General features: G+C 37.0%; 2 protein-coding genes across 2 annotated transcripts in view; both read right to left on the reverse strand.

Annotated features, from left to right (window-relative positions):
- Positions 1-26025, reverse strand: part of LOC107752230 (polypeptide N-acetylgalactosaminyltransferase-like 6) — a 159633-nt gene that overhangs the window by 129157 nt on the left and 4451 nt on the right. The window lies entirely within an intron of this gene.
- LOC107752232 (polypeptide N-acetylgalactosaminyltransferase-like 6) overlaps positions 16467-26025 on the reverse strand; it is an 83518-nt gene continuing 73959 nt past the window's right edge. The window contains exons 7-8 of the mRNA XM_016568149.1: positions 16728-16849; positions 16467-16622 (exon numbers count right to left, since the gene is read on the reverse strand). Of these exons, the coding sequence (XP_016423635.1) occupies positions 16467-16622; positions 16728-16849 (278 nt within the window). The remainder of the gene's footprint in view (positions 16623-16727; positions 16850-26025) is intronic.

Genomic DNA, 26025 nt, shown 5'->3' on the forward strand with positions numbered 1-26025 from the left:
GTTTCAAGCATCTGTCATTACTGAAGAGAAGCAGTTGTGATAAATCTGAAGCACAGTACTAACGTAACGTTAGTTTAATGCCTTCAACAAAAGCTGGCAGAGGAATTGTCGAGAAAAGGAGAGACCATTTACATCTTTCTTAATTTAAAAGAGATGAAGATACAACTAAGTGAAGATCTGGCATCGCAAATTCTTCAAGGATAACACTATCACCTTTTCTGCCAAATGAGGTAAGTTTAGACCTTTTATTGTCTTGTTTTACACACACAAGGGCCATAACATGCAAAAGAGAAATAAATTTGGTAACGTTACTAGCAGGCTGTCTGTGAAGCGGCTGAGTGAACACGGGCATCCGACGAATCAGACATCAGACAGCGCGCCAGCAGCGCATTGAGTTCTCTTTCGCACTGTAATGGACAAATGCACACGACATTATGCCAAAATGACCGTTGTTGGCGAGTGACCTCGTAAACAACACAGTCTAAAATAATTGACCGTAAAGACGGGAGTATTACAAAGCATTTGGTTGTGTTGCTGTTTATTTAGTTGAAAAAAATCATGGTTCTTGTAGCCATGGTAACCACAAATTAAAGGGATAGTTCACCCAAAAATGAAAATTTGATGTTTATCTGCTTACCCCAGATAGGTGGCGGTAATGCACGTATAAGTCTGCGATCTGCCGTAAAGCAAGAAGAAGAAGACGCGTCACGGGCAGGCTGAAGAAGAAGACGTGAACACGCTCAGGACAGTTCAAACAGTTCGGACATTGCGTGAATCAGAGGTAAAAAACTATATAAATACTGTTCAGTTTTTTGCACAGACCGATCGTTTCGTGTCTTTAAATGTCCAAGAGGGTATAGAGGGGGGCCGTAGAGGATTTACCTCCTTAAGGAACCTGATGACCAGGTCATGTTTCCCAAGCGACTTCCCTTCTACGGGGACGTGGTTAGCAGCGATTGCAGCGAAATAGACTTTGAGGGTGGAGGGAGACAGCCTTCGCTCCAACCCTCTTTTTTTTTCTTTTTTTTTTTTTGCTGCAAAAAGGACAGCATGACTCTGATCGGGGATCTGCTCTCATGTCAACTCAACATGTATTCATTGTGAATGTTTCTGAGATCTTCATATTGTGAGAAAAAAGACATAATTTGTTTTGTTTTCTTCCACACAAATAATTTGCATCACTTCTTAAAATTTATGTTAGGCCACTGGAGTCACATACTTTATTGATGTCTTTATACCTTTCTGGACCTTGAAAGTGGTAGTTGCGTATATGCTATCAATAGAGGGACAGAAAGCACCCAGATTTAATTAAAAATACTCTTCATTTGTGTTCTGAAGATGAATGAAAGTCGTATGGGTTTGGAATGGTATGAAGATGAGTAATTGATGACAGAATTCACATTGTTGTGTGAACTATCCCTATAAACAATATTTTGTTGTCTTATAGGAAAGAAATTTTTGAATCTTGACTGTTTCAGATTTTAAAGTTTAAATTTTGTGACCACTGTTTGGTGCAACACCAGTATTGTACGAGTGCTCATGTTTTCTTTTTCTAATTCTGTCTGTTACTGTTTAAAGCTAAATTGTCTTCCACAATACAGGCATTTTTCAGTGTTTGACACATTGTTAAATGAATTGATTTGACTGAGTAATTGATTGATGAAATCGTTTTGTCCTAACCAATTTAAGGCAAACAAAAGCCATTGAATGCATTTTTAAGAATGTTTACATGACGTAAAAATAAACCATGTTCAGTTCTTATATTGTGCTGGATTTATTTGCTTTATACGTTTTTTTTTTTCCATATATATAGATGCACCATTAAAACAGAAAAAATCCTGTGGGCAGACCTTCAATTAACAGAATTTTTTTATTTTTTAATTACGATACAAAGTCCGGGTAATGAGCTGCCAGTACTTTTTCCGTTTTTTACGGAATTTTTTTTTTGAGTGTATAGTGTATGAGGAGAAATGGTTAAATATTTATGATAAAGTAATAGGAATCAAGATTGCGCAAGACTGATCAAGAACAAAGAATACTCAAACAGTAAGTAATTTCTATACTCCATATGGTGCTATAATGCACAAAGTCTTAACAAGTCTTGTCGAATTTTGACCATTGTTTCAATTTTAAATATTTTTTATAACGTTTGAGACCACTTGTGAAAATGGTACTATTTCTATTTTTTTTTATTAATCTCTGTATGTCTAATTGGTCTGTTGGTCTTAACCTTAATTGGTAATCAATCAGTAGCTATAAAGCGGTTCTGACCCAACAACCTTCAAAAAAAGAATCCTGAGCCAAGATAAATCCAGTAATGAGGCATCACAATTGCCAATGGGGCATGTCTCACATGGTGCGTGGATACACTGTCATTATTATATAATCAAAAAGAAAATTGCCAGTCTTTAATGAAAATTGCAAGTTATGCATTTTGTTTGTCAGACTTGATTGACTTTCAATATACCGATAGTTCTTCAAAATACCTTCTTTTGTTTTCTGGATAAGAAATAGTCAGAGAGGTTTGAAACTACACAGGAAAATGATGACGCATCTTTCATTTTTGGGTGAAGTATCCCTTTAAGGAAGACTTGATTATGACTGCTAAATCTATCTTCTAGGTCAAAATGAACATATAAAAATAGACTACTACGTAATTGTTTTGAAGCATTGTTTTTAACCTACTGAGCAATGTCTGTATGTGCCACTGACTGCATAAGATCAAAGCTTAGTGTACTTGTTAAGGGCACTAAGTGTGCATTCTTTATATGTGTTTAGAAAAAAAACCTACTTGGACTACTTGGGAAAAAATAAAACAGCACAATAAAACAAACTTACCACAAATTTATTTTCACTAGTCTAGAAAGTTTTCCATCTAATTAGCGGGAAAACAATTGTGCAGAGCATAAGGGTGTAGAGAAGCTTTCTTCTCCAGTTAATTTAATTGCTCTGTCTAGTTAGAGACAGTGAATCTTATTATCATTCTGCAGTCAATGAAAAAAACACACAGAAGGGAGAAAAAAAACACACGCCTGCATGCACACACTTTGGCCTAATTTTAGCATCCCAAATGGTTAGTTGTTCTTTCTGAATATCATAATACGCTACTATGGTAACAGTGAGTTTCTTCTGCATATTTGAGGAAAGTTCTTCAGAAAGCAGTCAGATAGCTTTTAGTCGACGAATCAGTGGGGAAGGAAAGCGCAGACAAAAGATCAGGTATTTCCACTCAAAGGGACTTCAAAACGGATGACGGTCAAAGGCAGCTTTTCCAGCATTTAATAGATGGTCATTGCGAGCTTGGGTAAAACAAAGCGTTAAATGGAGAAAACGTCTTGCAGATTTCACGGATTTATACCATTGCTTTCCTTTGTTTGCTTGATGAAAATTACAGGGACTGTTCAGTCCTGCTTCTACTGAGCTGAACAAGCTATGAAATCTCTCTGAGTGAAGACAAGAAAAAAAAAACATGCTGGAGATGATTGAGAGCTGGGTGTGTTTCTGTCATTTCCCACCATGTTTATCGTAATAGTTATTGTGCATCAAATGCACCGAAATTAAATGGCTGTTTCCATGACTGTGGTTTTCTATAAATGGCAGAGGGCAGATCTGAAATGAATCGAAATGAGAAAAAGAGAGAGAACTAGGAACAGGAGGTTCCAGAGCATTTGAGTTTTAATCACAGTGAGTCACTGGTTTGCTGAATAAAAATAATAAAATAATAATAATTCATAATAAAAAACAATAAAATAAAATAAAATCGTAACACTTTAGTATAGGGACCAATTCTCACTATTAACTAGTTGGTTATTAGCATGCCTATTATTAACATATTGGCTGTTTATTACTAATTATAAAGCACATATTCTGCATGACCATATTCTACATCCATAAACCTACCCAATACCTAAACTTAGCAAATACCTAAATAAATATTAATAAGCAGCAAATTAGTTGAGAGTTAATTGAGGCAAAAGTCATATTTAATGGTTTGTTAATAGCAAGAATTGGAAAGTGTGACCAAAAAATAAAAAATAAATAAATAAATAAATCAAGATGCAAACTAAGATAATTTTCCCACCCCTACATAGCTATTGCTTTTATTGGAAAATAGGGTCCCACTTTATATTAGGGCCTTTGAATCAAAAACGCTGAGAACCGCTGGTAAAGAGAGGATGGCACTAGATTTCAAAACGATTTCCAAATTCCCCGCCCCACAAAACAGATTATGATAGAACTCGACTGCATAAAATCATGACTCCAAAGAGCTTAAAAGTGTCTTAAACTATGAACAAAGGTATAATCTTGAAAATCACACACATTCTCAAACGAATGTTAATGACGTCTCATCTCGTTTTGCCTTATCTTTGATTTCTGTGTACATATCTGTATTTGTATGTTAAAAGCAGGGCTTGAAAAAAATAAATAATAATAAATTCAATCGGTTCACTCCGATTGCCTTGTCGGCAAGTCAGATCCGTAACTTCGGCAGAATCAATATTTTAACGTTTCTGTTCCTGCATTCCTCTGCATATTAATAACGTTATTATATATATATATATATATATATATATATATATTCTTTGCTTATAATAATAATAATAATTATAAAGTACAGCATTTTCTTTATTCAAAAAGAAAAAGGAAAAAAAAAAAACGGGAGGAGACCTGGTATCTGGTATGCTTATCACTCACAGCCAATACAGCATAATCTTTTCTAGATTTTGGCCAAATGTAGGCTACTAAACAAAAGAAAAATCTATTAACGCTTTAAAGACATTAAAGTATTTTTTAAGATATTTAAAAATGTTTGCTGCATTGTTAAAAAACGCTATAGGCTACTTGTATAAGATTGTGTTTTGAGAGTGAAAAAAAAAACAAGTCGCATATAGGCTCACGTCACATTTTATTGTTACATTCAGAAATAATGTAGGCTAAAATGCTAAATGGTTACAAACATTATAAACACAGTTATTAGTTTCTCTCCATAACAAATCCTCTAAAGTTAAGGCTATGCGTTTAGGCTATAAAAACGTCAATCCAAAAACAAATTAATGAAACTGATGCCTACCTCTCTCATTCGGCACGAATCTAAATGTTTACTTATTCGCGATCTGGATGCTAAAATATTATTTATTATAGGCTAGTCTTTGTTCTTTCATCGACGTAAAACATCATCCTTCACATCGGCTATATCATCACAGTGAGGCGGTGCTCGCTGAATTCAACAGATTGAACAACAGACCAGTGTTACTTTTTATTTGTTTCTTTTAACTGTATTTTATTTTGATAATGAACAGGCTGCAATGTCGCATAAATATGTTGTGTCTGTGTGTGCGTGAGGCGCCGGCGCGATATGATCATATCAAAGCTGGTTGGTTATACAGATACAGGCAAGACATCATTCAAAACTGTCAAGCTTTTGCAAACTAAAGAAAACTACTTTTTGCCGTCTCATTTTCCTTTCCGGGAACGCGTCACAATGATGAATTTTCTTTCATTTTGTTAATCTTTCAATGATTTATCTGAAATATATTTCGTGTATATGCCTATATATTCCTTTTTATGTAAGCCTATAGTTTTATTCTGTTTTCTCCATTCACAGAAGCGCTGCAGGTGCATGTGATCTGTTGAATCCATCTTGAACTATCCTCGGATAAACTCTAATGCATTGCCATTGCGACTTACCTATGATGAGTTCACAGCTGAGCATTTCACATATTAATTTCGCATATTATTTGGCATTTCACTCGTTGGATGCGTCAGCCTCACATTTGCAATTTTGCATAGACTGTACTACTTGAATTTGTGATTGGTTGACAGCAAATTTCAAATATTAAATGGAACGATAAAATAACGTTATTAACCGGTTAATGGCCATTTCAAATTTCCGATTCTTTTCGGAACTATAAAATTTGATTTTGTTTCTGTTTCCGGTCCTGTTCCAGTCAAAATTTAGTTCGTTTACGGTTTTCGTTTTTGTTCCTTGAATCGGTTCAGAGCCCTGGTTAAAAGCCTCCACTACAGTTTAGCTGAACTCTAGAGCCCTTTTTTGTAGCCTTGACCTCATTTTACAGTATAATTTCATGTAAAGCCTGACTTAAGGGAATATAAAACATATAAAATTTTCAGCATCCGCAGCAGCTAATGTGAACTGTCACAAGGACTGTCTGCCATTAAATATGACAGGCCTCTCTGTAGTGCTGCCACCCAACCCAATAAAATTCCATCTGCCATCATGCTGCATTAGTGATGCCACATTACACCAGGTATGACATGAATATTTTACTGCTCCAGGTGGGCATATTTGCTGCTCTTGCAGTTCACTGACTCAGTGAACTATTATTTGGCAGACACATCCATGGAGACCATCAGCGATTATAAGCACAAATATTTTTGTCTTTAAAATGTAGACAACGCCCTAGAGTTTTACAAACTGAAGGGTGATATGCAGTGCAATTTGCCCCTAAGCATCATCTGAATTAAAAATGCATGACGCAAACAAAAGCATGTCACTGATAAAATATCCACATTCATTGGCATTATCAGTCAAATGTAGGTGTGTGACAGGAAGACGAGTTAAACACATCAGTTTGTTCTCCTCAGCATCCTGTCTGGTGATTAAGCTTAAACAAAGAGCTGCTTCCCCGTCACCTCTGTCATGTGCCGGCCAATCAGAAGCCAGTAAAGAGCAGTGTTTTATTAGCCTGCACCTGCTGTGCAGCTGCTCTCTTCCCATCAGGAGATTCTCTTTTTGGCAGGTGTCAGCGGCCGCCAGATGCATCCGCCACCTCCCAGAGACCTGTCGCATCATTAAGCCATCAGCACATCACTGCGGACAGAGAGAAAACAGGCCATGGCAGGGACTAATCCAGCTGCAAACCCGTCCAGATGAATAATACATCGGCCCGCCAGACAAATGTTCAGCTAAGCATTAGTGGACCACCGTGCCCTGCTTGAAAAGGTCCAGAGACTGACTTCCTCCCATCAGGGTTAGTAAGCAGAAAACACTCTTCTTTTGTGCTGAGCTTCAGCATGTTTGTACAGAGGGAGATTCTCATGGGTGACTCCTCCTGTCTGTTTGAGCTGCGCAGAGTAGATTTTATCCTTACTCGCAAGGCTGTTTTTCTCCTCTCTACATCTCCTCTCTTAGCTAGCTGCAGATCTAACAGCTATAGATACACTATAGAGTTGCACTGCAGGTTATACACAACAAATTTATGTATTCTGTAAAACAGGTCTCTTTACTTCTGGTATATGCTTCATTAAACATAGAGCTGTTTTACTCAAGATGCCTTCAAAGGAGCTACCAAAAGATGGGCATAACCGCTGTCCATCGCATATGCAGATATCTAAAGGTTTGTTATTTTTCTTCTTCTCACTAACATTTAGATATTAAAACTGAATAAAATGCATACAATAAAAAGAGCTAGGTAGGCTATAGCTGATTACCTTTAAAGTACATATATACTACCATCAATTCATACTGCTGTAAACACTTTCTTCAACAAACGGATGTGATGAGACTGTTTTCAAGTTTGTTCATGCAACATTTGGCATTAAGCCTATTTGAGTCAGTTTTGATTCAAATAAGCATATTTCAGTTATGTCCATTTTGGTTATGAAATCATTTCGGTAACACTTTATTTCAAGGACCTATTCTTGCTATTAGCTAGTTGCTTATTAGCATGCATATTACTAGCATATTGGCTGTTTATTAGTATTTATAAACCACATATTAATGCCTTAATTTGTGTGAGAATATTTAGATCCCTTAATCTTACCCCATACCTAAACCTAACAACTACCTTACTAACTATTAATAGGCTGCAAATTGGGAGTTTATTGAGGGAAAAGTTGTAGTTAATAGTTAATATGTGTTCCCTATTTTAAAGTGTTACCATAATTTCATAACTGAAAAACTGTTCATATAGAAATGTGTATAATTATCAGAAATTATACATTTTTAAAAGGACCAGCTGATAAAAGCCATTTGTTTATGAATGGGATGGTAACACTTTACAATTAGTTAACATTAGTTAATGCATTAACTAACAATAAGCAGCGCATTTGTGGCAGTACTATTAATCTGTTGTTAACGTTAGTTAATAAAATGCAACTGTAGTTAGTTCATGTCAGCTCAGGTAAATAAAAAAAAACATTTATTTTAATAGTGTAGTAGTAAATGATGAAAAATACCATTAAGTAAGATTAATGAATGCTTTAGAAATATGTTTAATTGTTACCTAATGTGGTCACACTTTATTTTAAGGTCCAATTCTCACTATTAATAAACCATTAACTACAACTTTTGCCTCAATAAACTCCTAATTTGCTGCTTATTAATAGTTAGTAAGTAGTTGTTAAGTTTAGGTATTGGGTAGGATTAGGGATATAGAATAAGGTCATGCAGAATACATGCTTTGTAAGTACTAATAAACAGACAATATGTTAATAATAAGCATGCTAACAAGCAACTAGTTAATAATGAGAATTGGTCCCTATACTAAAGTGTTACCAACTAATTTCAGTAACTAATATTATCAAAAAGAACCTTACTGTAAAGTGTTAACAATATGACTACACTGGTTGTGTTGTATGCTGATTCACTTAAAAGAGTGTGTGAATTTGAGTGTGACTCAACACACACAAATTCAAGCTTTATGTTACTGCATTAGGGCTGCACGATATATCGTTTCAGCATCGATATCACGGTGTGCGCATCCGCGATAGTCACATCGCAGGATGTGCAATGTTTAGTATACTGATCGTTATATTCATACTGATTGTTTTCTTTTCTCACTCACAGACACGGTGAAATCCATTTATCCTTTGTTGAAACTTCCGCGTCGTCGTGGAGAGGCGCGACTGGCGTTTTCCCACACGTTTTTAGGTGCGACATGTTAACGGCCCCAAAGTCTGTCTACACTGGACGCGACAAAGTGACCGTTGCATATCATTTGAACTTTGTGTCAGTACGTCATAAAGAGAATGAGGAATCAGTTTACTGTCGGCGATTTGTCGCGCCACGCTGCATCCAGTGTAGACTCGGTGAGAGCCACGCAGATGCACGTGAACACTGAATTCTGTTCACTTCTTTGTCTATTTGTGCCTGAAATACTACTGCATGCAGTTTGCAATAACTCAATAGAAAACTCAATTATTTGACATATCCAACCAAAGTCAAGTTCTTCTATGCCAAACTCAGTAAAGCACTTCTTTATGAACCACATTTTGCGCACTGGCATATTGTCATGCTGGAACAGAAAAGATATGACCCACTATATGAAAATTGTTTGTATAAGCAGATTGCATGGATGTATGCTTGATTTTATATACCTGCTGAAATAGTACAACTCATTAATTAAAAGGGGGTGTCCACATACTTTCGGCCATGTAGTGTATAAAAAACAACTGACGAAAGACAGAAAACAAGTGAAATTTGCATTCATTACACAGCGTCTTTAAAAACAAGAGGATTTGCTGGGCTTTGCTCATGACTCAAATCTAATTAACAAAGTCACAGTTGAGTAGTGCCAAAAGTCACCTCCGCTTTTATCATTACCATCTTTTGCCGAAGGAATTAATTGAAAATACAATTAGCTGTACTTGTAAGTACACCGTCATTTCTCAACGACAAAACCCAGTCTAAATCGCTCTAAAAAACTGTGCAGACATGCTTCACCAGTGACCCAACTCTTTGCATGTGAAGCACGCCCTGTTAAGCACGAGCTCGCTCTATGAGAAAAGAAACACAATCTGTTTAATGAAAACGGACATCAAAGCTCAAAGCGGCAGGGAACAAGTATGAAAAAACCCATCAGATCAAATGCCCGTACGTGGAGAGGATATTTCTAAGAGGTGCGTATTAGTATGAGGATGAAAAACAGGACTGTCGTGTACTGCAGGTATGTTCCTACATATACATACGCATATACATTTCAAAAGAAATCAGGCTTTTTTTGAAATGCATATGTGTGACATGTAAGGATCTCATTCAAGTACAAAGTGTGTCTTTTTGTATTCAGTTGTGGTTCTCCATGTCCCTTTTTCCCTATATTATGCAGCCTGACTGGAGTGGATCAAATGCACATTCAGTCATTGAGGAATGGTAGGATGCCTTCCTGAATATTATGCATAAACAAAACTCTTCCTTTTAAACGTAATGGTGCAAAATCGTCTGCAAAAAAGAAGATACTTGCATGACCATAAAAGAAATGTCACATTTGCACATACTGGCCATTAGAATTACCAATGACTTTGTAGTGGTGGGGTGGCAGAGTGCACAAACTGGCCCTGTATCCTTGTGCAATGATTTGTCATGTCAGACGGTAATAAATGGGCCCATCTCGGTAGAACGGCACGTTCATCAGTCTCAGTGCCGAGGCGCAAGCTGCACTAGTCCAGCCTGTCTGTTTCAAACCACTACGCACCATGGCCTCACAATACCTCAGTCTTGCTCTCACTAGCTGCCTCGGAGTTCACATTATGACATGTTACAGGAGGACATTTGCAGGGTCACATGGTTTCTTGATGCACACTGTTCTTCTGTGGCAGATGGAATTAGATTCAAGGCTCTGATTCGTGTGCAATGCAGCTAATGGAATCGCCTGATGTGGTGTCCACCTATTCTAGTGCTGTTCTGCTCTGTTACATTTGGTTGGTTGCAAAGCCCTCACTCTAGAAGAGTCACGCTGGTCAGCCTTGGTCTGTGAGTTTCCCTATTTTTGTCTCCAAATGCTGGAACAAAGTGCTTATCACTGTCACAACAGCCAAAGGGACACTGGACTGAACTCTGCTTTGACAACTATGTTGCAACTACAACACCAGGCATGTCCTATTGATTTATAGTGGGGACCAAAATTCAGAGACCATTATTGAAAATGTTTCTAATGCTTCTAAAGATTTCCAATTTTTGTAAAAGTGAACAATTTAACCTTTTCACACACATGCGCGTGCGTACACACCATAGTTCCACAGCTTGTAAAGGTTGGTAATTTTGTTCTTTTCATTCATTCATTCATTCATTCATTCATTCATTTCTTGGAAGAAATAAATATTCTTTATAATATTATATAGAAAATGTATATATTCTATATTACAAGAAACAAATATTCTTTATAATATTAATACTAATTTACTCAAAAAGGATGCACTAAATTGGTCAAACGTGTCAATAAAGACATTTATAGTGTTAAAAATAATGACTGAATTGGAATTTTTAAATGAATTTTAGAACTTCTTAGTATTTTCACAGCAACACTGGAGTTAAAAAGTGGTTAACAAACACCATAAATTGGCTTATTAATAAGTGACCTAGAAATAGCAAATAATTGTAAATATATAACTTCATGATAATAATATTATAACACTTCTCTCTTTTTAAATTTTAAAAAAAAAAAGTTTTGTTCTTTGCTTTTTATTTCCAGGTTTAAATGAACTTTTAAATCCTATGACTTTTGGATCTCACTGTATCTTCCCAACATGCTTTAGAGAACTTTACAGTATATTTGCATTGATTGTTTGCCAGTATTTTTCTACAAGGAGATATATTACATAAAATAAATACTTCCTCAAAGTCCTCCTCATATGCTAGTTAAGGAGATGATTGTGCTTTTACTCTTGTTAATTGCAGTAGCTCATGCTTAGGTATAATAAAAACGATTGGAGCTACAGCCATGGCACTCTGCTTTGCTGTTTTCTATTATTCATTGGCAATATGCATCACAGCTGCACAGATCGCTTACCAACTGTGTGTAAATACACATTGGTGACTGATATATGATGCAATATTTACAAAGAGATATTCAAGGCGAACATTTCATCCACAGAAAAGAACACATGAGAAAAAACAAACAAACATCAATTGCTATGTGCTCTAATACCATTACTGTAGCACTATTATGAGCGAGACTCTTATGGGGTGTTGCATTATTCACTCTGCCAGACTGGCATTAGCAGCTAGGCTGAATTCACCACAGCATGGGACTGTGCTCTTTGTAATTAGCTGATCATTACACAATCAGAGCCATTCAGGATAACTCCTAATCAGCTTGGAGACATGAGGCTGATTGTGCTCAAATAGTAATGATAATAGCTGCCATTTTTCAAATCCACCACCAAAATTGTGCCGGTGGCATCGTGGTACATTGATTTACGGCCAAATAAATAACCGTGCCGGCCGCAGCTGCATTTGGCCAAGTCAAGAGAGTCTTATTTTTTCATAGCGATATTCAGTTTGCGAGTTTCTTTCAGGGCTTGGCAAGGCAGTTTATTTCCCATCTCGATTTCAGTTGACTATGCCAAGTGAAAACAGAAGCCAATAAGCACCACACACAATGGTCTCTACCTTCTCCTCCTCTACTGTGCTGACTGCAAGTTCAGTCATTACATTTAAACAACATCCATCACAGCTGCTTTTACACTCCCACGTGATGGCGGCTGCTCCTCTACAGAGATGTTACTCTATATCTTGAGGACAATAATGGCTTTGTATTGAGCAGCAGCACAATTGCCCTAAATGGAAAATAATTTCCACCCATTTCTCAGCCGAGCAAGGCGATGCGACGAATGATTATGAGAAATTCTTTTTTGTTTGGTGTTGGATGTTCTTTTGATACCCCTTCTTTAAGATGGAGGTGAAATCGATATCTGACAACGATATGATAATTGCAAAGGTCTCCCTCCAGTTGACCGCTCTTGCAGATAACTCTTCCTAATTCTGCAAAAGAAAAGCAATGAATCTTGTTAGGGGGTCTCTCTAAATCTGGCTGATAAAAAGTCATCATGCTGGGACAGTCGTGGATTGGTTATCGGCCTGTTAGATCTCTATGAATTCTCTTATCCCTTCAGTGCTGGTCATTAGAAATGTAGAGTCGCCTTGAGATATAATTGAAGCTTAGCACCTTTATGAATGCTTACATACTAGAAATGCTGTGCAAAACTTTCATTAGGTTCACCTGAAGTCTTAAGCCTTTCATTCACATGCCTTTCAGACACAAGCATGGCGACACAATTAATTAATCCTGAAAGGCTGTATACAATAGAAGGCTGTAAGGTTGAAGGCTGAAAACATTATCAGTAATCTCCAACAATAGACCTCTAGCACTCACATAATGATGGAAAAATGGCGCTAGTTGCTGCATTAGATTCCACTCATGCACACAGAATGGTGGTTGCCAGAGGTAGAGCTTTGGTAATGAAGCAAATAATAAAGCCAATGTTCCGGTAATGACTGATTAATGGCTACACCTTTTAAAAAGAGTAGCTGCTGATTTCAATAATAGGAGTACTGATGCATGCTCCTGAATATTTCACAACCTCCCACAGCCAAGGAAATGGACTACCTGAGAAGACTGATTGAACAGAGTGGGGCGTAGATGTATCTCATTATAAAAAGGCTTTGCCTGTCAAGGAGCCAGGCTGATTTTGGTGGGAAAAGAGACAGAGAAAAGTTAATCTTTTAATGTAGTGCAACCCACAAATCTGTGTTTAATGAAGGTTTTAAAGTTCAAAATGAGCAAGGTGTGGGCTTACCCAAAAATAAAGCTGATATATTTGAAGCTAGTCATTTGAAGGGCACATTATGGCTATTGCCTACTCAACCAATTGTGTCATGACCTCTACTGATTCAGTGCCCTTAATTAACTTGGGTTACATTTTATCCAAATCAAATTTCATCAGGCCACTAAAGTCAGTGACCACTAAAGTTTACCCAGAATACAACAAATATTTGTTTTGGATGCTGGTTTGGAAGTGTAATATTGATTTTATTGGAGAGTGTCACAATAAGTTTGAACTTTAACTTTAACGTTAAAACTTTATTTTAAGGTCCAATTCTCGCTTTTAACAAAACATTAACTACGACTTTTGCATCAATAAACTCCTAATTACTGCTTATTAATAGTCAGCAAGGTAGCTGTTAAGTTTAAGTATTCGGTAGGATTAGGGATGTAGAATATGGTCATGCAGAATATGTGCTTTATAAGTAATAATAAACAGCCAATATGTTATTAATAGGCATGCAAATAAGCAACTAGTTAATAGTGTGAATACTATGTAAAGTACATTTTAGATACAATATTGTCAGCTACTGTGTGTATTTTTGCTCTGCCAACAAAAATTGTGAATGCTTACTTGTTTGATTCCTGAATGAATTTGTGAGTAGAAACAAATCAGTTTGCAAAAATCTGATGACTCACTCAAATTTAATTTCTTTCACAACTGCAGTATTTTTTACTTTTCACAGTGTAGCTTGAAATGTAGCTCATGGCTTCAAGGATGATGTTCGCTCCATGTAGTACATACCATATCTAAAGAGAGAGGTTGTGGTTGTGATCAGTGGTGTAGAGCCTGAGGAAAAGGGAGACAGACTCTTAGTGGTGAAGTGGGAACGAGAGATAACCATTTTCTCAGCAGGGACCAGTTCTGAGCATCATACTTTTAAGTAGAAAAGCCTCTGAAGTAGCTACAAGACCAATTACTGTCCTTATGCACGACTGAGTGCAGAGCACTGTAAATGAAGAGCATAATATCTGTTGGGGAAGATATGAAACAATACAATCTGCTACTTACAGTAACGTCTGCATTGTGCAAACTGGGGAATGTTGATACGGATGATTATGACTTTTAACTCAGTGTATTTTCAGCGCATAGCGGAGCTTAAAAAATAATGTTTTTGCATTTAAATGCTAACTTCTGTTGAACATCTGCCACTGACGGTGGTGTTATTAGATTTATTAACACTTCAGCTCTTGTGAAAAACCCTCAAAGCCCTGTCACCATGACAATCCCTCTCTCTGCACTGGCTGTGTTAGCACAGGATTGATATATGCAGCTTTCCAAGCAATATCTGCCAGAGTACGTGAGCCTGATGAGGGGCACAAACTTTGATGGGAAGGTCAGCCACTTATGACTATCAACAGCCACCATGAGGCTGCCAGCGAGAGGATTGATTCTTGCTTTAAACTTTCACGCCGTGGGGGAGTGGCAGTGACAAAGAGTACATCACTGTCTCTTTTGCCCACTCCGATCAATCGCGTCTACAGCTTCTCCAAAGAGATTCTGCCATTTTGCACTCTGCAGAAGCATCACCAAGGCAGCAAAATGTCCAAGGGCATCTAGGCAGATCTTATCTGTTCTTCTTGTGGTCTCCTGGCCCATCTAGGAAGACCGAGACTCAGTCAGCAGACCACCAACACCCAGAGGACCAGTGCACTGATCACCCAGACACCCACTGACAAGACTGGAGGCTGGACTTTCTCTAATGGGTAGCAAAGACTTGCACAATACGTGACAAACTGCGATAATGTGTGAAACACACTGGCTGATCCAGAAATCTGTGCCTTTAAATCAAAGACACTGGGGAAACAGCAGTTTTCTTGTGAAATACACACAAGCAATGATTTTATGGCAATGGCGATTAGAAGTGGATGCACAGGAAATGTTCATTTAACAATCACCCCTGGATAAGAGAAGTCAGCATAATCTTTAAAGTAAGGGAACACATTTATTCTACGGGTCAATCTTATTAGGCCTAAACTTTGCACTTTTTTAGTCTGAGCAATTAGTCTAGCCAAATAATGTGATGGAATTGCTTTGATTGGGCTTAAGAACATTGATCCCCGAGGCTGATCTTGAGCCCAACCAGCTTAGGGTACATTAGTTGCCTCATGTGCAGCAAAAGCTATTAGACAATGGATTTTCTCTTCACCTTGATTCATTTATTGCTTAGATAATCCCTGTATTTTGGGGTGATTTACCCCACCACTTGCTAGTTGTAATGGCTTTTAGCTAATAGCTAACACATGCAATTAAATAGTGAATTAAGTGGTCCCTACCGGAGAAACAAATTACAAATGTAGTGCACTAAATCATGTACTATATACAGTGCATTAACACTATACACTCAGCCACACAGTATATGAATTTTTGAAGAGTTATATCATTTTAAAATGGAACACTAATGCAATTTTTTACTACATAGAAACATTTATTGGCTTTCAGTATGACACTGGTCTTCTCTTCTCTTCTTTTTTAGAAAGAAAGAAAGAAAGAAAGAAAAAGAAAGAAATACTTCTATTGAGCAAGGATGCATTAAATTGATCAAAAGTGACAATAAAGACATTCATAATGTTAGAAAAGCTTCCTGTTTCAAATAAATGTTGTTCTTTTGAACTTTTCATTCATCAAAGAATCCTGAAAATAAATCTATCACAGTTTCCACAAATATATATTTTATAAATATTTTAAAATGCATTAAAATAGAAAACAGTTATTTTAAATTGAATAATATTTCACAATATTACTGTTTTTACTGTATTTTTGATAAAAAAATAAATGCAACCTTCGTGAGCATAAGAGACTTTCAAAGACAATATTTACAGTATAAAATATGCTGTATACCTAAAGAATGGGCTTTTACATATTGCACATTATACACATATTTAAAAAGAATGTGAAAGCATTCAACTTAGATTTGTAAGGTGTTGTCTTCTCCACAGACTGAAGGTGCCACTGTTTTTTTTGTCAATCACCACACGGCCTGATAATAGGTGACTATCGACAGTCTCCATGAGGCGGCCAACAAGAGGATTGATTCTTGCTTCAAACATCATGGCAAACTGGCAATGACAAAGAGCACATCACTGTCTCTTTTTGCTGCAATCATTCACATCTACAGTGACTCCAGAGAGATTCTGTCATTTTGCCCTCCACAGAAGCCTCACCAAGGCAGCAAAATGTCCAAGGGCATCCGGACAGGTCTTATCTCTTCTCCTCATGGTCACCTGACCTGTCTTCGCATTAATCAGTGGACCACCAACACCCAGAGGACCAGCCTTATCACCCACTGAGAAATTTCAGCAGTCACCACATCCGCCATCTTGACGATTTTTGGTCAATCCACCATCATGGCTAGATAACCCCTCCCGTACTGTTACATGAAGTGCATGAGTGCCTAAAATGCCAACTCTGTCAACTGAACAAGTGCTTTTTCTGGATACACTGTCTTATTACATTGTTCAGTGTGAACACATTACTCAAACTCCTTGTTCTACAAAAATGGCATAAAATTGTACAGAGGTAAAGTATGTGAAAAGGAACAGACCTCTACACTTTATTATTGTTTTCAAAGCAAATAACACGATAGGTGAATGCACACCTAAATTACCTGCATATTTTAAAAAATTCACCTGCACTTTGTGCTGTTTTTGGAGCAATGCATGCTGGGTGTACTCACTAAAGCATTGACAGATCAGAGATAAGAGCACTCTCTCTCTTTAAGTAACATCCCAAGTTGCTTCGTGAAGTGGTTCACGGCATGCAGGTGTCTGCTCTCAAAAAGAGGTGAGGTGATTGTAATAATTACACTGTCTAAGCAGAAGACTTTAAGAGGCTTGGCTAGCAAAGTGCCCAGTATCCCACTGTCTGCTTTTCAAATCGCATGTCAGAAAAGGGTGCTATCTGAACAGCTTGTTACTGCAAAGTTTTTATCATTCGTTTCTTCACATCACTTTGTGGAGGAGCTCAAGGACGTTATCTTGGAGGGGAACGCATTTGGCTTGCAGGAGTTGTTCGTCGTCATTCACAAAACACAGAGCATAGTAATCATTCACTGTCAAGGTGTGCCAGCAAAACTGCAGGCCTTTTTTGTCTCTGTGTCTGTAGGCGTGTGTGTGTGTGTGTGTGTGTGTGTGTGTGTGTGCGTGTACTTGTGTCCAGGAGCAGCCAGGCAATCTTCACGCCATACTAATTGTGTCATCTGTGCTCTTTAAAAGGGCACATGGAGGCTGGTCAGTAATTACCACAAATGTAGCTTCCAGCAGGTAAAAACACAAATTAGAGGCTTTTGAGTTCTCTTAGTCGCATGTGATTTTTCACACTTCCAACACTGTGCTCACAGAAGGTGGACAGTAAATTTGTTTCTGTAACAAATTTCAGGTTCAATGTAAGTTTACAGTGATGGTAATCCAAAATAAATATCCATGTCAAAGAAAGAAAGAAAGAAAGAAAGAAATGTGAGTAAGTGTCAATATCACCATAGAGTGCCTTTCAACCCTCACAATACCCACACATTTTGTAATATGTCATTTGTAATAATATTTTGATAATTATGGGCCATTATTCGAAGCATAAACCATAAGATATGTCCATCCTGTCATGGATATACACTCACCGGCCACTTTATTAGGTACACCTGTTCAATTGCTTGGTAACACAAATTGCTAATCAGCCAATCACATGGCAGCAACTCAATGCATTTAGGCATCTAGATGTGGTGAAGACGACTTGCTGAAGGTCAAACCGAGCTTAAGGCAGTTTTGAAGGCAAAAGGGGGTCCAACCCGGTACTAGCAAGGTGTACCTAATAAAGTGGCCAGTGAGTGTATATTTTACTGTTAAATATGTTTTCATTGCAATATTAAGATGCAAATTATATTTTCTGAAAGGTATGATGTCTCTTTCTTAAACAGGGTTATTTGTTAGCTTTCAAATTATAAATACATAAAAGATTTTATGTAAACCATGAGTTTTTAAAGAAACTCATACAATTCGTACATGTATTTTTCTTATTTGGAGAAAACTGTGATATTTGGATGCAGTTTTTGCTATTGCCCCCATACCTAGCTATTGAACACATTGGATTATATAGATATGATTGAATTATTATTTAAAATATTATTTTAAAATATCAAGATGACAGGGTGGACCAGCACGCGATGGGGTGGACACATAAAACAGAACACACAAAGCATGACAAAATATGACCTTTTCAGTCAGAAATCATTTCACACAACGTAATTGTGAATCGCCGACAGCTCCAGATATTTAGCATGCCAAATATTTCGCGGTCTTTTTTATTAAATAAAAATATATTTTTTTTTATTACCAAATGATCGATACACTCAAATTGAGTAATTTTTTTAAATTTTATGATTTGACTATATTCTACTCTCATTCAAATTTAATGAGCAGTGCATGGGACATAGCAAAATTACACGCATCCTCTTACACAAAACTAAAACAAATCTAGAAAATTTATCTAAAGAGCCAAGTAATGCTTTTGGAATGAATATAACAACTTAGCCTGATATAACACACCCTTTCATAGTCATTTTTATGTTAAGTTATCATGGCAAATTAGTAATTTATGTACAGGACACCAAAAGGCACCGCACAGTGATATTGACCTGCAAATGATGGCAGAAACTTAGCTCAATTGACAACATTTGTGGCGTATTGTTGATTACCACGATTACCACAAATATGTGTTTATATTGTAACAGATCGGCCAGGCTCCGCCACCACCCAATCACAACGATCACAACGATCCCAGTTCTGAGCACCAGCACCTGTCACTAATCAAGCACCTCATTAACCAGCCTGCATAAAAGCACACACCTCAGACACCCTCACTGTCCGGTCTCGTTTACACGTAGAGGACTTAATGACTTTGCTACTGAATTCCTTTGAATACTTCTTGCATTACTTACCTCCTGTGTTCCTCCTAGTGTCTCCTCGTCTCCAAGTGTCTCCTGTTCCTCCTTGTTCACGGATCGCTGAGGTGTGTGCTCCTCCTGCCTACACACCAGCTCCTGTAAAGCCAAAGACTCGGATTCCCCCACTCATCATATCCTTCGAACTATTCATTCACCATCACCTCCTCTGGACCCTACCCCAGTACTCTCTGTGACCAAATAAACCAGTTTTATATATACTAACCTGTTGTGTCAGACCTCTTCCGTTACACACTGCTCCAACACTGTCTTTTTCTGATGATAGATTTCCCTGCAAACTGCAAGTAAATTTAGCATCTCTCAAAACTAGAAGGAAAAACAAATCTGAACCTTTTGACCCGGTAGTTAGAACTGCATCCCATTAGTGTCTTCAGCCAGAGGATGTTTATGCTATTCTCACAGGGCCTGAGTGCGGCTCAAACTTCCTTCAATTAGTTCCTTGAAAATGCAGTGCAAAAAGAGGATCCCCATTACATTCATCAGCATTTGAAGGTGTCAGGTCTTGTGTGATTAAATGCAAATAGTTAATGTCTTCCTCTATCTTCATTAATTAGATGTGACATTAAAAGTACACTTCAGAGTTTTTTTTTTTTTTTTGATTTTATTATAACATTAATCATAAACAAGCGGGAAGCCTATGGCTGCAATGAATGGGTTAGGCTGGTACAGGATGAGACCTTTATAGGCGAATATGGTCTTTGCTGTACCACGGTGAATAATAGCTGTTCATTGGTTCGGATGACTACAATTTACACATAAAAGATTGCAGTCTGTCAGTTGTAATTCTTTATTATAACTTTAAGATGGACCTATAAGCATATGCCTCTTATCTTTACAGAGTAAGATGACCATGCCACCATATTTTGTTTCTCTTGACCATTGATGGCACAAAATCTCATCTCAGCACATTTGATGAATGGCTTTTTTTAATTTTGTCATTTCATCTGAATGTCAACACTGGGGAATCAGTCAACACAGTTTTGAGGTTAATTGATCTAATTTTGTGTCTTTGGAAAATAGTGATCTGTGGCATTGTATTATGCTGAATATCAAAGTGTTTTGTGTGTTTGTTAAAGGTCCCCTGAAATGCTTAGAAACACGCAAACATGTTACTCTATGTGTTGACGTCATTTTAACTGAAACAGGAAGACAGGGCGGGACATATCATACCGCCCCTTTTTAAAATAGCCAATAGCATTTGTTTATATCACAGCTTGGGCTAGAGCCGTTCAGAGCCGTTGAGCTGCGTAAAGCCGCATTTGACAAGGTATGCCAGCCACAATCTCATCCATATTGCTATAAAATATAGCATTCTGTGTAGAATTCAAATAGCTCCGATACATTTTGTGGTCTGCGCCGACTCGTGCATGTGATCCGCTCCGTGCTAACGTGTCTCTGGACCGGAGCAGAATGTGTGCGGTGGTTAGCATGACATAGCGCAAAACCAGACTTTTTTTTTTTCTCAATGGAAAGCATATTTACACTGTTTGAATCATTCCCTGTCCCCTATATAGTGCACTACGTGCCATTCACTGTACAGAAAATACTAATTCTGTGAACAAGTGACCGATTTCAGCCGAGGCTTCAGCGTCTATTTTATAGTGTAGGGGGCGGGCGTTTCGGATTCTAGAGAGCATTTGATTGGACAGAAAGTTTGATGAGAAGCTGAAGTACGATGTGACGTCAAAAAAAAAAATCGTTGAGCCGTTTTGGCGGAAGTGACGAACTGCAAGCTTTGAATGCTTATATCTTCTAAATGCGAATTTTGTCACTGTTTTGGAGCACACTGCCTTATAGATAACCTTAAGACTAACATATTCATACATTCAAATTTAATGAGCAGTGCATGGGACATAGCAAAATTACACGCATCCTCTTACACAAAACTAAAACAAATCTAGAAAATTTATCTAAAGAGCCAAGTAATGCTTTTGGAATGAATATAACAACTTAGCCTGATATATGCTTTTGGAATGAATATAACAACTTAGCCTGATATAACACACCCTTTCATAGTCATTTTTATGTTAAGTTATCATGGCAAATTAGTAATTTATGTACAGGACACCAAAAGGCACCGCACAGTGATATTGACCTGCAAATGATGGCAGAAACTTAGCTCAATTGACAACATTTGTGGCGTATTGTTGATTACCACAAAAAAAGTAAATATGTGTTTATATTGTAACAGATCGGCCAGGCTCCGCCACCACCCAATCACAACGATCCCTCTCACCTGAGTTCTGAGCACCAGCACCTGTCACTAATCAAGCACCTCATTAACCAGCCTGCATAAAAGCACACACCTCAGACACCCTCGGAATTCCATGCTGCCCATCCGGATCAGCCAGCACCTCGGGGCAGAGGTAGACCACCACGACGTCGGGGTTTTCGGCCCTCAGGAGCGGGTTGTGTCAGACCTCTTCCGTAACATATATATATATAAAAGGAATAAAATAAAAAAAATATATATTAAATATGTAAGTAAATGGGGACAATTTTTGGAGGACTTAAAAGCAGAAATACAGTTCAAAACATTGGGTTCAGCAAGATTTTTTGTTTCTGAAAGAAATGAAAACTTATATTCATCATGGACATATTAAATTGATCAAAATTCACATCTATATCAAACAAATCTGATAAGCTGGCCTTTTGAACTTTTATTTATTAAAATAACCTGATAAAAATGCATCACTGTTTTCACAAAATAAATAAATAAATTACAAACAACTGCAGCACAACTGTTTTCAACAATGATAGTATTAAGAAATGCTTCTTGAGCAGCAAATCAGTGACACTGAAGACTGGAGTAATGGCTGCTGAAAATTCAGCTCTGCCATCAGAGAAATAAATTACACTGCCGATTGAGCTTTATTTTCTCTTTCTTTTTCTTTTTTTTCGCATATACACAGAATATTCCTTTAAGTGCACTGGTTATCTTTCACCCTATTCAAACAGAAACAATGGTGAGCATAGGACTTTGCATTTATCAACATAATGGTCACTAATACTGATTTATTGGATGAATGCACATGCCCATGCAATGATAGCGGCGGTTTAATTAGCCTTAATAGAAAATGAATGCTGACTTGCATGTGTTGTATCTACATTCACATAAATGTCATCTTTCATGCAAGCCAGTTAATATTGGTTCATTAGAAAAGAGCTTTAATTGCATGTTCTAATGGAATACTATCTATTAAAGGGAATATGAATTTAATCATCACGCAGTTGACTTTATACTGTAGCTTTGCTAAACACACAAGCAAAAAGAAACATTCTGGAAGGCTTAACAAGTCATCTGGGCCAAGGAAAGAACAACAAATGTGTGCAATGATGAAGCACCTTCACGCTACTGAATGCCACTGTGAGCTTTCATGACAAGGACATTTCTCAATCAATTAAATGCATGGCATGAATTTAATTTGTATCCACTATTAATGAGAGCCCAGCAAGGCCTCTTTTGCACAGAGTGAGATGTGGTGGAAATGCTTATCTTCAAGAACAGCCAGGCAGAGAGAGACACCAGCAGAGCTTCCACTTTAGCAGTGCTCTAAAAATACTTTACACAAGCAGAGTCGAAGAAACACAAACGCTCTACATATTCATGAAATTTAATCACACAGTACAAGTGAGGAGCGCCTCTGTGGTCTTTTCATGAGGGTCTGTGAATAGATTTTTTTAAATTAACTCTGTGAATATTAGGGCTGGGTGATATACTAATTTTAAAAATTAAAAATGTCTGCCTGAAGAAATCAATGAAAACAGTTGCACTTTTATTTGCCATTTTTAATGTTAATATTGCAATGATTTTAATGTACTTTTTATTTTGTCACTAATTTCACTATAGAGTCAATAACATGAGATTTTAAAGGTGAATGTTATAAAAGGTATCTCAGACTGAAACAGATTTTTAGAAGCAAAAAAGGCATTACATTTATTAAATAAATCAGTTTAAAATATGCCCTAGTAAAAAAAAAAAGTTATATATTTAAAACACATTTATATCATACTAAGTATAATTTAAATATATTACTGTATCATATTTACCGACATATCCCTCGAGACTTGCAGATATAAACAATATAATTAAACTTTATTTAGAGTACTACTTGTGCACAATGCACTTTTCTAAATATTAACCCTAAAATGTGCTTTAATGTCACTATTTATGAGGACTGTATTATCGTTGAATAATATCAGTCTTTAAATGCACGATATCTAAAGTATACTTGCAATAGTTCCACTTTATCAGAATCAAATATACTTTAATATATCTTTAGTTGGACTTCAGCACTACTTCCACACAATTAAAGTGCATTAAGCACAAAATCAGTTGTTTCAATTTAGCAGACTTTAAGTTTAAGTACACTAAAGGTACAATTGCAGGGTATTTTTATTAAGTACATAAATATGTAAATGTATTTGTAGTATACTTAGCAAGAAATAAATGTATTTCAAATACGTTTTAGTATATTTATTTTTCAAAACTCTCATTAAATGATTTGTTAGCACTCAAAAAGGGCTCTGAACCGATTCAAGGAACGAAAACGAAATCCGGAAACGAATGGAATTTTGATTGGAACAGAAACAGAAATGGAATCAAATTGTATAATTCCGAACAGAATCGAAAATTTGAAATGGCATAACGTTATTTTATCATTCCATTTAATATTTGAAATTTGCTGTCAACCAATCACGAATTCCAGTACTACGGTCTATGCAAAATTGCAAATGTGAGGCTGACGCTTCCAACGAGTGAAATGAACGCACTCAGCTGTGAACTCATCATAGGTAAGTCACTATAATGGCAATGCACCGACGTTAGAGTTTATCCGAGGATAGTGTAAGATGGATTCAACAGATCACATGCACCTGCAGCGCTTCTGTGAACGGAGAAAACAGAATAAAACTACAGGCTTACATAAAAAGGAATATATAGGCATATACACAAAATATATTTCACTTAAATCATTGGCAGATTAACAAAATGAAAGAAAAAAATGTGCTGAGTTACGTTTCATTGTGACGTGTTCCAAAGTTCTCGGAAAGGAAAACGAGACAGCAGAAAGTAGTTTTCTTTATTTTGCAAAAGCTTTACAGTTTTATTTATTTTGCAAAAGCTTGACAGTTTTGTATGACATCTTGCTTCTATAACCAACCAGCGTTGATATGACCATATCGCGCCGGCACCTCAAGCACACACAGACACAACATATTTTTGCGACATTGCAACCTGTTCATTATCAAAATAAAATAGCCTACAGTTAGAAACGTATAAAAAGTAACACTGCTCTGTTGTTCAATCTGTTGCATTCAGCGTGACCACTGCCTCACTGTGCTGATATAGCCGATGTGAAGGATGCTGTTTTACGTCGATGAAAGTACAAAGCCTATAGCCTAATAAATACTATTTTAGCATCCAGATACGTTGCGAATATGGAAACATTTGGATTAATGCCAAATGAGAGAGGTAGGCATCAGTTTTACCTTAAATTAATTTGTTTTTGGATTGATGTTTTTATAGCCTAAACGCATAGCCTTAAAGGGGTCATATGATGCGATTTCAAGTTGTCCTTTCTCTTTGGAGTGTTACAAGCTCTTGGTGCATAAAGAAGATCTGTAAAGTTGCAAAGACAGACGTCTCAAATCCAAAGAGATCATTTTTAAATATCTTTAAAAATACTTTAATGTCTTTAAAGCGTTAATAGATTTTTTATTTTGTTTAGTAGCCTACATTTGGCCAAAATCTAGAAAATATTATTCTGTATTGGCTGTGACTAAGCACAGCGGGTTAAGATACCAGATCTCTTCCTGTTTTTTTTTTTCTTTTCTTTTTGAGTAAAGAAAACGCTGTACTTTTTTATTATTACTATTATTATTATTATTATTATTATAGGCAAAGGAATTAAAAAAAATAATGTTATTAACCGGTATTTTTTCCTCTCGAACCGGTTTCGGAACGGTAATAATACAGAGGAACTCAGGAACAGAAACAATAAAATATTGATTCTGCTCGGAGTGAACCCCGCCCCCCTTGAAGGTCACGTTAATTTTATTTTCTCTATAGCACCAGATCACAACAGAAGTCATTTAAAGTTACCTTTCCTATAGAACAGGTCTATACCTTGTTCTTTTATTAAACAAACTAAATAGCCTTATGTTATTTATTTACACGACGGCATGTCATTTCTGTCTCTACCTTACATGGTCGCACTCTCTGTATCGCGCACAGCGGAGTTCTGCCCCGATGCGCACACACAAGTGAGCACTCTCCCACTCCCACTAGTATTTGTAAATATTAAGCCGCAAAACGACTATTTAAATATGAATTCTGTGTGTTAATGAATGGTGCAGACACGCAGTTTTGGTTACTACTCGTACTGAAGTGCGCGTGACGCTTCCGGTGATATTAACTTCTGCCATCTCACTAATGAGGACATAAATACAAGAACAACATCTCCAGAACTGCTCTGGTCATGAGCATTTGACCGTTTCATTTGAGTAAA

Source organism: Sinocyclocheilus rhinocerous, unplaced genomic scaffold, assembly GCF_001515625.1.
Source record: "Sinocyclocheilus rhinocerous isolate Xijiao unplaced genomic scaffold, SAMN03320098_v1.1 scaffold110, whole genome shotgun sequence".
NCBI classification, from domain to species: Eukaryota; Metazoa; Chordata; class Actinopteri; order Cypriniformes; family Cyprinidae; genus Sinocyclocheilus; species Sinocyclocheilus rhinocerous.